Source organism: Morus notabilis, unplaced genomic scaffold (assembly GCF_000414095.1).
Source record: "Morus notabilis unplaced genomic scaffold, ASM41409v2 Scaffold337, whole genome shotgun sequence".
NCBI classification, from domain to species: Eukaryota; Viridiplantae; Streptophyta; class Magnoliopsida; order Rosales; family Moraceae; genus Morus; species Morus notabilis.
Window position 1 is genome coordinate 239,746 of NW_010359286.1, and position 14,842 is coordinate 254,587.

Sequence of the window (14,842 nt, forward strand, 5' to 3'; positions counted from 1 at the left end):
TCTGGAGAATTAATAAAGACAATTGTGTCATTTCATGAATGAATGCATCCTCTTTAAACATTACAACCATTCACATAAAAGTACCTTTCAATGTAAATGTTATCTTTTCATGGATTAATACACCTATTATAATAGTTATATCTATTGCTAATTGGTGTTCACATATGTATGAAAATATATCACCAATAGATGTAATGGTTCGAAACATTTTAGATCACATAAACTCATGAAAATATTGTTTTCTGCATAATCTCCGCTGCAGCGAATGTTTTCCCACTACAGCCGCAAACAAACCCGAGACATGAAAACATTTCGGCTGCAGCCAAAATATTTCGGCTGCAGCCAGTTTGGCCGAATCAAAGTAGTTTCTCCAATGCAGCGTTTTAAAGTCCCTTTAACACGAGTTTTCATGTTTTAATACTCAAACAACTTGTGATCTTGATCAAGACATATTACAATCTCTCTAACAGTAACGACTCATACCTCCACGTGGTATGAAATTGTCCACTTTGAGTCTGAGCTCGCACGGTTTTATTCTTAAACTTTACCCCAAAAAACCTTGTAGTATTGAAAGGTGGTGTCCTTACTTATAAACCATAACCTACATCCATCCTTAAGCATTATGGGATTACACAACTCGTCACAGAGTGGAACATAAGTGTAGACAAAAGAAAACAAAGAGAGGGAGGAAGTGTCCTCGGTGTCTTTGGCATATTTGTCCTTCATTCCTCGTGGCAAAACAAGAAGCCGTATTCCAATCCTCTTCCTTAGCGAGTTAAAGAAATGCTCACGTAAACTCTCATTGTCGCACACTATCTTTTCTTTCACTTTTTACTGAGTTATTGACGAAAGGACTGTAATGAGAGAGATAATGTTGAAGAGAGTGACTAATTGTAAAGCGGTTTTATTGTTTTAACTATTCACATTAACTAGCAAGTTTGGTCTTAATTTTATAATGTGTCATAAACCTCTCACTCTTTGTTTGTTTGATTGTTTTTTTTTTTTTTTTTTTCTGTGTGATGAATATAGTTTTCCTTCCATTTTCGACCAGTAAAAGAAGTTGACGACAACTTTTTTGTAGCTTGAACTTCATTATCATGAACTAAAAACAACAGTATAACAAAACACAAACAAGATTTTCATCAATTGAATATAGTCCTCTAATTTCAACCGTTCAGGTGTCACCAAGTAGTTCGATTTGATAAAGAAATAAGTAGAAGAGAAAAACTGTCATAACTTTATTATCAAAACAAAAAAAAAGTTTTTCTTTTGGCCTTTTTGATCTTTAGTGGTATGGGACCCACGGGAATTTGTCTCAAAACCATAGAAAATGTGTGGTGAAAATCACATCCCAAACCCCAAAAAATAAAAAAAATAAAACACGAAAACTCCGCCAACAAAATAACGTAGAATTTCTATCGTAATAATTGTTATTTTAACTATTGGTAGGTGTATTTATTTTAACATGAACACTCACAGATTGAACCCTCGCAGCTTGAATTATTAAAATAATAATTTTTATCAATAATTAAAAAGAATAGTCTATAATAAAAAAGAAAGAAAAGAAAAACCAACTAGACACATGGGAACATTCTTGCCACATTGATATTATTAAAAAAAAAAAAAAAGAACAAGCAATACAAGTGCAGTATACACATGTTTTGGAATCGTAGGTCACCTTAGTTTGTCTGCTTTAGCTTAATTTGAATTAATTTAACACTAATGAGAGTGACTTAGAGAATAAAATATAGATGCTCAAAGCAAATCAAAAGATTATGGGGAGAAAAAAAAAAAAAAAAAAAAAAAAAAAAAGGCAAAACCATGTGGAGCCTTTTCATAACTTAATAATGCTAAAATCGAATAAAAAAGTCATGTCTTAAAAAAGAAAAAAAAAAAAAAGAAAAAGAAAAAGAGAAGGAGAAGAAGAAGAAGAAGAAGAAGAAGGATTGAAAAGTGCATTTTGTTAGATATTATAGTCAAATATTGCAGCCTTTTAACAACATGAAATATGACAACTATAGATTAATTTTAGTCTTTCTTTTTGTTTGAAAATTGATTAATTTAATATTTTTGGTTGTTGCCAACCTACAGAATTTGACAGTATCAAATTGATTAATTTCCGCTGAAAATTTTCAAATTTATTTACGCTTTTTCTTTTTTCTTTTGCTTTTTTCATCTCTTTTTTTTTGGAGTTTTTTTAATAGGATTAAAAAATAAATATTGATGGTTTTTTATTTTTTAGTTGTCATATCTTAATTAGAAACTATTCATTATACATATTTTGTTAATTTGATGTAATTTTAATTAAATTTAACGGTTAGAAACTGACCATACTGATAGACACATCCATCAGACGCATCCATCAGGTTTTTTTTCATCTTTTTTTTTGGGGTTTTTGGCATTTTTCAAATATACACGAAGGATCTGTTAGTTTGCTGATTTGAGTTGAGATGTGATTTTATGTGTGAGTTTTTTACTATAATAAAAAAGTTAAATGTAATTATTTCTGAGAATTTTTTACTATAACAAAACTCAAATTTTAAACTTAAATTGATAAAATAAACGGAGTCAAGTTTTTTTTTTATTTGGTCGCAATTGGTGGTCAATGGTCATGGTAAAATAAGGAAAACTGGTGAAAGGCAGGAGATGGGTGGAACCACACATTACTTTTTTTTTTCTTTTTCTTTTTTTTTTTTTTCCTTTTATCACTGTTGATTTTTGGACAAAATCTTCATCTGTAAGAAATCTTTTTAGTAAAAGTTAAAAATTGTAAACTTTATTTTGAATATTGAGAGTCGATGCAAAATAATCATTGTTTGTCTATTCTTTCTTCCAAACAAAACTTCTAGACACTAAATACAAGATTTAATTTTTTTACAGCATATATTGGACTTAATTGGAACATTTAAAAAAATAAATCAATTGTTTGCAATGAGAAAAATTGTCCTTCTATAGTTCCTATAATGAAATATTGAGAATATTTAGAAGTTTGAAGGTCATTGATTTTTTTTCTTTCTTGTTTTATTAGCTTATCTTGGGCATAATTTAGGACCTTCTCTTGTTGTCATAAAACAAAATTTCCATTTGTCCTAAAACAAAGCCAAAATTCCATTTCCTGTAAAAATAAATCTCACTTAATCTTCAAAGTGGGTAAAAATCCTTCAAAAAAAAAAAAAAAGGGGGAAAAAAAGGTTTGATTAGCCAAAAAAAAAAGGTGACATTTTATCCCAAATAAAACTATAACTTACAAACAACAATTTTACCAAAAGCTTAGTTGGCACATAGCTTTCCCATTAGTTAACAGATAGATCCTTGAGATCTATGAGAAGGTTCAAGTCTATTTATGGCCATTTATAGGTATTAGTTATTTCTTTATTCATAGAATTTTGCAAATCTATATTTGAAAAAAAATAAATAAATGAAAAATAAGATGATAGTAGGCATGTTAATTATCAACCAACAGATACGTGGGCCCACAGTTTTTTAATCAAAATTTTAACCACTACATTATCAAAAAGTATAACCCACTAGTAAAAAATAAAACCAACTAGAAATTATTTTTTAAGAAAGTTATATAACCACAAAATTTCAGGGAAAAAAGATAGATTTATAGTAGATAACGTAACAAAAGGCATGGGAAAAAAAAAAGAAGCTATAATGGAATTCACAAGAAGTTCCTTAGAGCACACCGAGATTTTTTTTATAGGGGCACCCCCAAATCTCTCTCTCTAAAGTCTCAAATGTTTCTCTCCCTCTAAATCTCTCTCTCTCTCTCTCTCTCTCTCAGTATGTATGGGCGTGAAGTTCATTAGTTTAAAAGTTTGTCATTTTAGAGCTCTGCATAAGTGGAGAGAAGAGAATCAGAGATTTCAAAGCAGACCCAGTTGAGATTTCTCACAGTTTCAGCTGATTCTCTTACATCATTCATCAAATTAATCCAAAAGAGGAAATGGGTCTCGTGAATCAGGAGGCGATCAAGCAATTTCAGTTTTTAATGGAGGAAGGTTTGATTTCAAAAAGAAAAAAAAAAAACCCATTTGAACTTCAAAGATCTTCTTTTGATCTGCAATTCCCTAACTTATTTCTCTTTTTTTGTTTCCTTGTTTTTTTTTTGTTCTCTTTGGATTTTGCAGTGGATGAGCCATTGAAGAACACATTCCAGGTTAGACCTTGTTTTGCTTTTGAGATTTGTTTGATCTGTTCTCTCTTTGGATTCCGAGACAAAAATTATTCTGAGAAAGAAAATTTTATCACTAAATCACTGACAACTTCATAAAGGAAAAAACTTTCCTATGACTTAACCATATAACTTAGTTTTGATTCTTTAAATCTTTTCTCTTTGCTTCTCATTTTGATTTACACCAACCCAAGATCTTACTTTTCATTTTGTATTAGTCTTTTATGGAGCTGAAGAGAACTTAACCATTGAACTTGCTTTTGATTCCTTAAATTTTTTTTATCTTTGCTTCTTAATTAGTTTTGCAATAAACCCAAGATTTTATTTTTTTATTTTTTTTGCCTTTTGTATTAGTGGGAATCGACTTCTTTTATAAAAGTGAAAGGACTGTGATTGATTTGCTCTTTTTTTTTTTTTTTTTTTTTTTTTTTTTAAAAGTGGACATTATAATTGGTGGGTATAGAGACAAAAAAAAAAAGTGGAAGGGTTTTTTTTTTTTTTTTTTTTTTTTTTTTTTTTTTTTTTTTTTTTCAAAAGATTGGCTGGTTTTGTACTGCCTAGCTAAAAAGCCAATTGGGTGTTGGACGCTACTTTTTGACTTTGTGAAAGAGTTCGTCTCGGTAGGCCAGTTGGTCTAGAATGATAGATTCAGATGGTAGGCGGTAATGGTTGCATATTATGATGAAGCTTGGTTCTTGGGTTTTTATTAGTTTTTAAGGAATTTCTACGTTAGGGTGTGTCTTTTTTTAACTACCGATAGAAAGTATTATTTTAACCGTTGGATTAAATTTTTAATTGTATGATTTGTAATTAGAGTAGTTATGTATTGTGTGCTGTAAATTTTTAAGGTAGACACTCACAAATGAGACCGTAGACCGTAGAAAACTTATCCAAAATGGTTAAAGCAACGATCGGATAGAGTTAAAAAGGAAAGATCCTACTGCAGAAGTTCCCTCGTTCTTAAGATGCATTCTTAATTAATTAATATATATATATATATATATATATTAATTTGGACGAATCATATGTTTACTTGAAAGTGTTTGTTGATCTCCAGAATGTGCATCAAGGGTATCCAACTGAAACACTGGCGCGGTTTCTTAAAGCAAGAGACTTGAACGTTAGCAAAGCCCACAAAATGGTTAGGTTTTGTGTCATTTACGTACTAAACTTACTAAAATTTCCTAAAGATCTCATTTATGTATGGCCTTTTGTGATGTTTTACTAACAGCTAAACTGTTTCAGTTGATTGATTGTCTACAATGGAGGATACAAAACGAGATCGACAATATATTGTCGGTGAGTGAAATTATCAGATGAACATACGAGCTAGCTTTGAAAGTGTTTGGTACTTTTAGAAACATTATGCGAAGTAACTCTATGTGTAAATGTGGCAATTGAAGATTTGTTGACTATTTACAGAAACCTATCATTCCTGCCGATTTGTATAGAAATGTTCGAGATTCTCAGCTCATTGGATTATCTGGTTACTCAAGAGAGGTAGTCTGTTGTTTGACATAATTTTATTACACTTTCAATCCGTATCATTGTTGTCTTGCCATAGCCATCTTTTCCTAGAAAGCCGTGCATTTCGGTAATTAATGAAATTGTGCATACAAACTTATGGTGTTCCTCATTTTCGTGGTAATTCTTTTAGGGTGTACCTGTCATTGCTGTTGGTGTTGGGCTCAGCACATTTGACAAAGCATCTGTAAGGACGTTATGCCTTACACTCTTTAATTTACTTGAGGAAAAGAAAAAACAAAAATGTATCATGATAAGCAGCCTCTGTTTTGATATTTAATTATGAAAACCATTCATGTAATTCGGTCATTATCAGTACAATATATGTTCCTTTACGTCTTTGAATGTGCGGCTGGAATTTGTTCTCATGATGTTTGCTTTTGTATTATCTGTTATTCAGGTAAATTACTATGTGCAATCACACATTCAATTGAATGAATATAGAGATCGTGTAATTTTGGTAAGTATTTCGGATTGTTTTATTGCCTTTCTTCCAAGCAACCTATTACTGGCCTCGGTGTTTTCTTCTCTTTTAGCCTCATTATCTGTTCTTGTTTTAGCCTTCTGCAACGCAGAAGCACGGGCGGCATATTGGTACCTGTGTGAAGGTTTTGGATATGACTGGTCTGAAGCTTTCGGCACTTAACCAAATAAAGGTACTCTTTGGACCTGTTACACTCTGAGTTTCCGATTTGTTCCTTGTAAACCACGTTGAAAGTTGTCATTTCCACTCTCATTTACCCGACATGCAGACACTAGTGTAATGAATTCTATGCTCTACGACTAAATTCTTTAGTAATCTATTCTCTGCGAAGATCGATTAACTCGTATGGCTTTTCTCCTCTCTCCGGAACTCTATTATTGACAGCCATAAATTCGTAATGTTGATGCAGCTTTTGACAGTCATATCTACAATAGATGACTTGAACTACCCAGAAAAGACGGATACATACTATATTGTCAATGTCCCATACATATTTTCTGCATGTTGGAAGGTTTGTACCAACGGTAGAAGTGGAATGCTTTTTTTTTTTCTTGCTGAGAGTCTAATGATCAACTATCTGCAGGTTGTGAAGCCTCTATTACAGGAAAGGACAAGAAGGAAAATTCAGGTTCTTCAGGGTTGTGGGAGAGATGAGTTGTTGAAGGTAAGAATTTTATTTTTTTTCCTTTAGAATAACATTAGATTTTTTCTTCCTCTCTTCAAATTTAGTTTTGTGGTTGGTTGAATTGACCTGAAAACTTGTATGCAGATAATGGATTATGCATCCCTTCCACATTTTTGTAAAAAGGAAGGATCTGGATCTTCCCGGCATTCTGGCATTGGGGTCGGTGACAATTGTTTCTCCTTGGATCACTCCTTCCATCAAGAACTCTACAACTACGTCAAGCGACAAGCTGAGGCCATGGAGTCCATTGCGCCAATCAAAGAGGGCTCATTCCATGTGAAATTCCCCGAGCCAGATCCAAAAGATGCTAAGATCGCAAGGACCATCGAAACCGAGTTCCACAAGTTCGAAAATCAGAACGGGCGGCGTAAGAGTTAATGGCACTTGATACTGGGATGGTGGCGAATAACACATCTGTGGCTGATGTTGATACCAAAGCCTTACAGGCAGACTGAGACTGCCAAAGATACTACAAAACCGTTATAGAGACAGAGATCTTCGATTATCGATGTAATAGTGTTTGCTTGCATCAGCTTGATGCGGGTTTGTTAGGACGTTACTAATCTTTTGTTTAAGCTGATCAATACCACCTTGGGTGGATGATCATACATCCTTGCGTTAGAACATATAGAAGAAACAATGGAGCAAACTTCTGCTCCTTCACAAGCTAATTGCTGCTTCTTACTAATCTAATATTAGCTAACACAATCCATAAACCTTTTCCAAAACTTGAGTTATCAAATGCACTTGACTCATCTTTTAGCTTTATTATATAGCATGTGCCTAAGAATATGATAAAAACTGGGGTCCCAAATTTTTCGGTGAGCCAAACCACCTCATCGGCACCAACATGACAAAAATGAGTTCGGAAGATTTCTGGATAAAAAATAACTATTTATAAGTTTCATCTAGTTCAAGGTTACAAACATTGTTTACCGGTGAGTACGCATCTGACTTTATAGAGTTTAAATTTTCCTCCCTCAGTTAAAAAGAAAAAAAAAAAAAAAAGAGTTTGATCTATGATAAGAACTGAATTTGAATTGAGGAATTGAACAGAAAAGCAAAATTATATTGATGAAGTAATTGAAAGAGATTACAAGATAGATTGACGGACGTTCGAGAGATCTGTTAGCTCTCACAAGGTTTTCCCAGTTTAGTCTAATCCATCCACCACCTTTAATATCTTTCTATTCCTTATATACTACTACTAACTAGCTTAACAAACATAACAAACCAACACTAATTATATACTACTACAAACTAGCTTAACAAACATAACAAACCAACCCTAATAACAAACTAATAATCACTTATTATATTGATTACTAATTACTAACATAATCCAATCCTATCATTACTCATCTCTCCAAGACACCTTGTCCTCAAGGTGTGGTCAAGTGACCGCAGTGGAATGACGCCATCTCCTTCCCATGTTGTCAAGCCCACCTTTTAGAATGTTGAAGAGCATCGCAATCCTTGAAGAGCCAACTTCAACGGTGACAAACCAAGACAGAAAAGGTGCTACATAAGTGCAATCGAGAGCAGAAAACCCATTGGAGCCATTGTTCAGTCCAAGAAACATAGAAATTTTGGTTTTTGGAGTTACAAACTTGGAAATATCAGATCTTCCATTTGCAGAGTGTCCAAGTCCAATTCCAATGAAGTCAAGTTCTCCATCCCTAGCCCCAGGAGTGCTGGAATTCCTAGACCCATTCTAATTTGGGCTAAAATTTGAGGACCCATTACATATCTTACTGAAATTGGTCCTACTTTCGCTGAAATTTTTAGGCCCATCCCCTATTAAGCCAAAAGTAGGCCCAATAATGTTGGAATTGCGCAGCCTAGACCCAATCATGCAAGAATCGGATCTGCCCACACCGGAAACATGTGACCCAACCCTCATTTGGCTAGAATTTCGAAACTCAGCCCCACCGACCCTAGGTTTTGAGCCAAACTTCCATGTCCTAGACATAATATCACCAGAGTTGAGTGGGTCACTACTATACCGGCCGGAAACAGCCTCAACATCGCCGGAATCATGTGTCCTAGTCCAAACCGCAGCCAAATCACCAAGCCCAGCCTCAACCGTGCCGGAAATTGTGAGCCAAGCCCCAAACGTCTCGCTGCTCCCCCTCCGACCATAGCCCACTGTCAAATCGCCCCTTCCGCCGTGGGTCTTCGAGATTTGGGGCGATTTCACCCAGACCAGCTTCCTTCCCTCATCGCGAGCTCTGGAATCACATTAGCTAGTCCAAATCCGGTTGGGAACCCACTCAATTTCGGAGGAATCACCTGACCCGGTCCAAATCTGGCCGGAATCGGGCCCCTCCATGTTGCAATTGCACATATTGGTCCAAGTCCCACCAGGATCTCTGAATCCAGCCTCAGTCACGCTGGCTTTCACGCAAACATTTCCCGATCTAGCCCCATTCTTGCCGGCTTGTTGACCCCTAACCATGATCGTATCAGCGTTCTCAATTTTCACCACCAAATCGCCGCTGATTGTCTCAGATCTGAACGATTTCGCACGAGATTGCGAAAAATTGATCGAACCATTGTCGTCCTCCTGCGATTCTGGAACTGGTTGTGTCGGCCCACCGCTAGAAACGTAAAGATCTGAAATCATTACGTTCCGTGGCCAAACCTTCTCATTCTTCTCAGAGAGCAATCTCTCATGTGTTGCTCTGAAACGAAGTTGCAAATTGATTTTAAGGCCTCATTGAGTTCGCCAATTCAAATTTTCAATTTGAGCTGAGATATGATTTTATGTGAGTTTTTAACTGTAGTAAAAAAATTAAATGCGATTTTTTATGAGAGTTTTTAACTGTAGCAACTAGAATTAAAAACTCGAATCGGTGAAATGAACGAGACTTAAAAGCACTCTAACAAGAAAATGGCTGCCTTCTGTCCTCCCATTGAAACCACTCGAGTGTCTCACATACCATGAATTCCTTTACAAATCAGACATTTTCACGTTTCGAAAATTGATTATTCAGATGATATTCTTCTACTTTTACAATCTAAGAATCCAGATCTTTTCCTGACAACATCGGCATTTCTAATCGCTGCCAACATCCACACGATCCAGCCATTTTTTTCTTTGTCCAAGAAAGTACTGCTCTGATACCAATTTAATAAGAACCGAACTTGAATTGAGAAATTGAATAGAAAAGTAAAATTATATTGATGAAGTAATTGAAAGAGATTACAAGATAGATTGGCAGACGTTCGAGAGGTCTGCTAGCTCTCCGAAGAGTTTTCCCAATTTACCCTAATCCATCCACCGCCTTTAGTCTCTTTCTATTCCTTATATACTACTACTAACTAGCTTAATAAACATAACAAATCAACCCTAATTATATACTACTACAAACTAACTTAACAAACATAACAAACCAATCCTAATAACAAACTACTGGCCACTTATTATATTGATTACTAATTACCAACATAATCCTATCAATCTAATTGAGATCAAACTCTATTTGAGGGGAATTGAAGCTGGAATTGCCAACAAATTCTAGTTTTATTGAACGAGGGTTTGGTCTTAGGAAACACTGCCTAAATTTGCTTTCTAGTTAGACGAGTGTTCAGTGAAACGCATAGCAAAATGTGCATCTATTTATCGTCAGTAGAAACGTTTGGTGTATTAACCAATAAAAGGCTTACATATCAACTTAGTAGTTTTCTAATTTCTACAGTAGGATTTCTGACCGTTGTTAAAAAAAAAAAAATAAAGAAATCCCAGATACACCAAAGTTAATAAATATACAAAACTTGTGTAAGGCAATTCTTTCGAAAGTCCATGCTAAGAAATAACTATTGCATTTCATATAGTAATAATATTACAAAAACCAGAAGCTCGTGAAGGAAAGAATCGTATGGGAGTAAATACATATTGGAAAAACATTCACATATGCACAAGCACAAACTTTAGTTAAAAAAAGAAGAAAAAAAAACATTCGAAATACATCCAAAAACCCCAGCCCACATTCTACAACATTTGTTTCAGCAAGTCTTTCTCCAGCCTTTTAGATCAAGCACAGAGTCATCCTTCACCATTGCAGGCTATCTCAACTGTTTGTAGCAGCTATAAGCAACGGCGACCGATAGAGCAGCGCAGGCAACAGCTAAAGCTGCATATGTATCTTCACGCTCCCAGCTATCCAACCATGTCGGCATTGAGCAAACCCTACGCGTTGATGACCCTTTGCTGCTACTGTTTATCCGAGAGAGCAGTTTCCTTCCGCTCCTTTTCTTTTCTGTGCTCACTTTCTTTGCTACCGCAGTTGCCTCCGAGCTATGCGTCTTCTCAGGTAACTCAGCGTTTTGACAGCAAGAGTTTCCATTTTCCTGCTGGCAACAGCCCATAACCTCCTCGACTTGACATCTCGAAGCACTGGTGTTTGAAAGACTATTCGTACTTGTTTCAGTATGCTTGTTTGTGTCTTTTCCTATATTCGTGTCACCATTCATCTGCAGCCTTCGGTTTTGGGATTCCCTTTGTTCTTCCTCTGATAAACCCATCTGACCCCTGAAGTCAACATCCATATATTCCATCAACTATTACGTTAGAAAACATGGTTGAAACCAGCATATGTTATGAAAGAAATTTCAGCAACTGTAAGAGCATTCATTTTGATAATCTTTTCTTCAGCTCTACAGAAATTGAACAGCAGGCATCCCAACACTTCCTTTTTTGGGGTTATTTTTTCTACTTGAATCACATTACGTATAGTCCGTAACTCTGTTTAGATGATCCTTTCTCCAACAAATAATGAGTCCTTGTTAATAGATAGCCAAATAAGTATTACTGAGCTTAAACTAAACTAGGCTTTTATCCCAAAAGTAATTTGCATTCTACATGAACTCCCTTTCTAAGTATTGATGGATAAATTTAAGGACTGAAAAATCTACTTTGACAGCCAGACGAAGAATCGTTAGGATTTAGGGACTTCAAAACTACCTCCAGAGTCTGTCAACGATTTCTCCTTTCCCAATATGTAGCTCGAGCAATGCAGTTACATCATCTGGAGTAACATATCCATACCTATAAAATCATAGATGATGCAAAAGGAAAAAGATCCAGTTATTCAATTGTTGTTAAAGAGGATAAAAAAGTAAACCAAGAAGTAAGTCAACATAGTAAAATTTTCTCTTACCAGTGACCAGTTACTTCTCCATTGATATTTGGACCAAATATAATCACATTTCCAGCGTACTTATGACCCCCAATATGTGAACATGGGCTAACAGACACTTTACCAAGAAGACCATGTAATTCTATCTCGTCTCTGAATCTATTGACCAACGCCGGTCCACAAACTCCGCATCGACGATCTCGGGATCCATGACAACATACAAAAATATACAAACCTTTTAGTGGTTCTGGAGTCATAGGCAGCCATTCACTATCCTTCACAAGCACTTCTTCAACAAATGTATCGACATCAAAATGTGTCAATCTCCTGCAATTTTATTCGCCCCCAAAGTTTATGGTCAGCATCACAAATGGTTCGGCTTCGTTTAGGGACTGAAGCAAGAAATTAAACCGGACTTCAGGGGAAAATAATGGGTTTTGCAAATAACCTGTATCTGACCATGTCTGGAAATATCAACACATCCCCATTTGATGTTTCAGTTCCGTCATGTCCTTCACATATCGTTAACCGGGTCTAGAAGAAGAAACAGATAAAAGGAGAATGAGAAAAAGGTTAACCTAACAAAACAAATACAGCCCAAGAAAAGGAGAGACCAAAAAAAATATATATATATATTGACATTTTATAGCACATATATATGCAAGCAACGAATACAGAGAAGACGGGACTCCATGAACAGCCTCATTTGGAGGAATGTTCCCCCAATAGAGTGCATAAAGATATATCCCGTTTAATACTACAAGATTTATGCCCACACCTTCTAGTTTCTCCCGGTATATATCAACTTAAGAATGACAAAAGTCTAAGAGAATGGCACAAAGCTAAAGAAGTTATGGAAGATTCCCTAATTTTCTCAAACCAAAAATCTGTAAATCGGAAGATAACTCTCCTAATAACTTGCTTTCCACCTATTCTGATCAAAGAAATTAATGAGTTCCTTAATCACCGAAGAACTATAAAGGATTTATCACAAAAACAATAATGGCACTTAAATTATCACAAAAACAATAGAAACCACTGACTTATTCAGGAAAAGAAAAGAAAAGGGGAAAAAAATAATCTAGAAGAGACCGGGTATTTCCAAATATTAACACAGAATATACTTGTTACCCAATATTTTAAAGGCGAGTATAATATAACAGGCAAGTAAGTCGCCTTGATGTTTAGATTTCATACTAAAAAGTAAAAGGAAAAAAATTCAGCCAAAAAAATAAAGAAAAAGTGTTATTTATCAAAGAAAAAAGTAGGACAATGAATAGTAATCAGCTCCCAACTTGCCATATTAATTAGAACAACATCAGAAGCTTATTTATCTTAATTTCTCTGTGGAACAAAAAGTCCATTTCTTTGACTTCATAACCTTCCCTCCAAAAACAATCCAAACCCCGCAAGGGAAATTTTTTTTTTTTCCTTAAGTAAAATCACAAATTAAAATTAAAATCAGCTCACACATCATTTAAGCCCTAAAACTCCTTTCCGAAAAATAATATCCATTTAAAGATCCAAAATATCCTTAACCAACAAGAACTCTATTCACAGAAAGCTTCATTTCAACATGGAAAAGAAAGCCAATTTGCAACATCAATCAAAACCCAAGCACGTCATATTTTAAACTCCTTAATCATTTGAAAAAAAAAAAAAAAAAAATCAGCAATCCAAATTCAAGATGGTCAATTTACACACTACTCAAAACCCAATTTCATTTCCCTAAAGAAAAAAAACTTCATTTCAGCAAATCCAAATTCAAGACAGAATCTTTATCCTATACCCACCAAAAAAAAAAAACCATCTTTCTTCATATTCCCCAATTTCAAATCAACCCACATCAAATCCAATCTCCAAAACCACCAAAAAAAAAAAAAAAAAAAAAAAAAAAACCTTCATTGCAGCAAATTCAAATTCAAGATCAAAACTTTATCCCCTACTCCCAAAAAAAAAAAATCATCAAATCCAAACTACAGACCAAATCTTTAGCCAAATTAAACAGAAAACATACATCTTTCTTCGATAACATCAAAATAATAATAATAATAATAAGAAAAACACCCATACCTGTTTCTTGATATCGGGCTTCCTGGCGGAGACGGCGGCGGAGAGGAGGCGGGGGAGGCGGTCGAACTCCGCGGCCTCGATGCGGGGAGGCCAGACGCGGGGGTTCTTGTAGCAGAGGAAGACATGGCGGTCGTAGAGCTCGACCGTGCCGGCCAGCTGGTGCTGATCCGCCCTAAAATCGGGCCTCGAGAAGCCGAACTCGAGGTCGCTGCTGCTGCCGCCGCTGGTGTCGGCGAGGATCCCGCCGCCGTCGTTCTGGAAGCTTCCGGAGGCGGCGGCGCTGTCGCGGTCGTTGAGGTAGCTGTCGAGAGGGTCGGCAGAGGAGACGGTGATGGGGGAGGAAGACGATGATATTGATGGATTTGTGAAGGCCAAAGGGTCGTCTCTGCTGCTGGCAGCCATGGATTAAGAGAGAGAGAGAGAGAGAGAGAGAGAGAGAGAGGGAGAGAGCGAGAGGAAGTTCCGGTGGTATGGGAAATGAAGAACTGGGGAGGATAGAGAGTGTGTGTGAGTGAGTGAGAGAGAGTTCTTAGCTGTTCTTTGTTTGTCTTTATTTTTTATTCTTTTATGTTTATAAATTTATAAATATGGGAATTAAATTTGTTAAAAGTAATAATAATTTTAAAGAAAATTGTTGAACTGGTCTGTGCGTGAGTCTTAAATCTACTTTTTTATTTATTTATAATTTTGAGGAGATTTTTACTCTAAAAACTTTAAAAAAAATGCAGATAGCTATTTGTTTTTAAAAGTAAAAATTT

General features: G+C 35.4%; 2 protein-coding genes across 2 annotated transcripts; one reads left to right on the forward strand and one right to left on the reverse strand.

Annotated features, from left to right (window-relative positions):
- Positions 1-3,701: 3,701 nt before the first annotated feature.
- On the forward strand, positions 3,702-7,588 carry LOC21406474 (phosphatidylinositol/phosphatidylcholine transfer protein SFH1). Its single transcript, XM_024162994.1, has 11 exons — positions 3,702-4,004; positions 4,134-4,162; positions 5,235-5,318; positions 5,423-5,476; positions 5,600-5,677; positions 5,835-5,888; positions 6,102-6,161; positions 6,262-6,357; positions 6,595-6,696; positions 6,769-6,849; positions 6,955-7,588. The coding sequence occupies exons 1-11, from the start codon at positions 3,950-3,952 to the stop codon at positions 7,246-7,248; spliced, it is 987 nt and encodes a 328-aa protein (XP_024018762.1). The 5' UTR covers positions 3,702-3,949; the 3' UTR covers positions 7,249-7,588.
- Positions 7,589-10,672: 3,084 nt separating this feature from the next.
- Positions 10,673-14,620, reverse strand: LOC21406476. Its single transcript, XM_010094041.2, has 5 exons — positions 14,085-14,620; positions 12,460-12,545; positions 12,033-12,338; positions 11,837-11,920; positions 10,673-11,404 (listed from the first exon to the last, which is right to left on the reverse strand). The coding sequence occupies exons 1-5, from the start codon at positions 14,484-14,486 to the stop codon at positions 10,939-10,941; spliced, it is 1,344 nt and encodes a 447-aa protein (XP_010092343.1). The 5' UTR covers positions 14,487-14,620; the 3' UTR covers positions 10,673-10,938.
- Between the last annotated feature and the right edge of the window lie 222 nt (positions 14,621-14,842).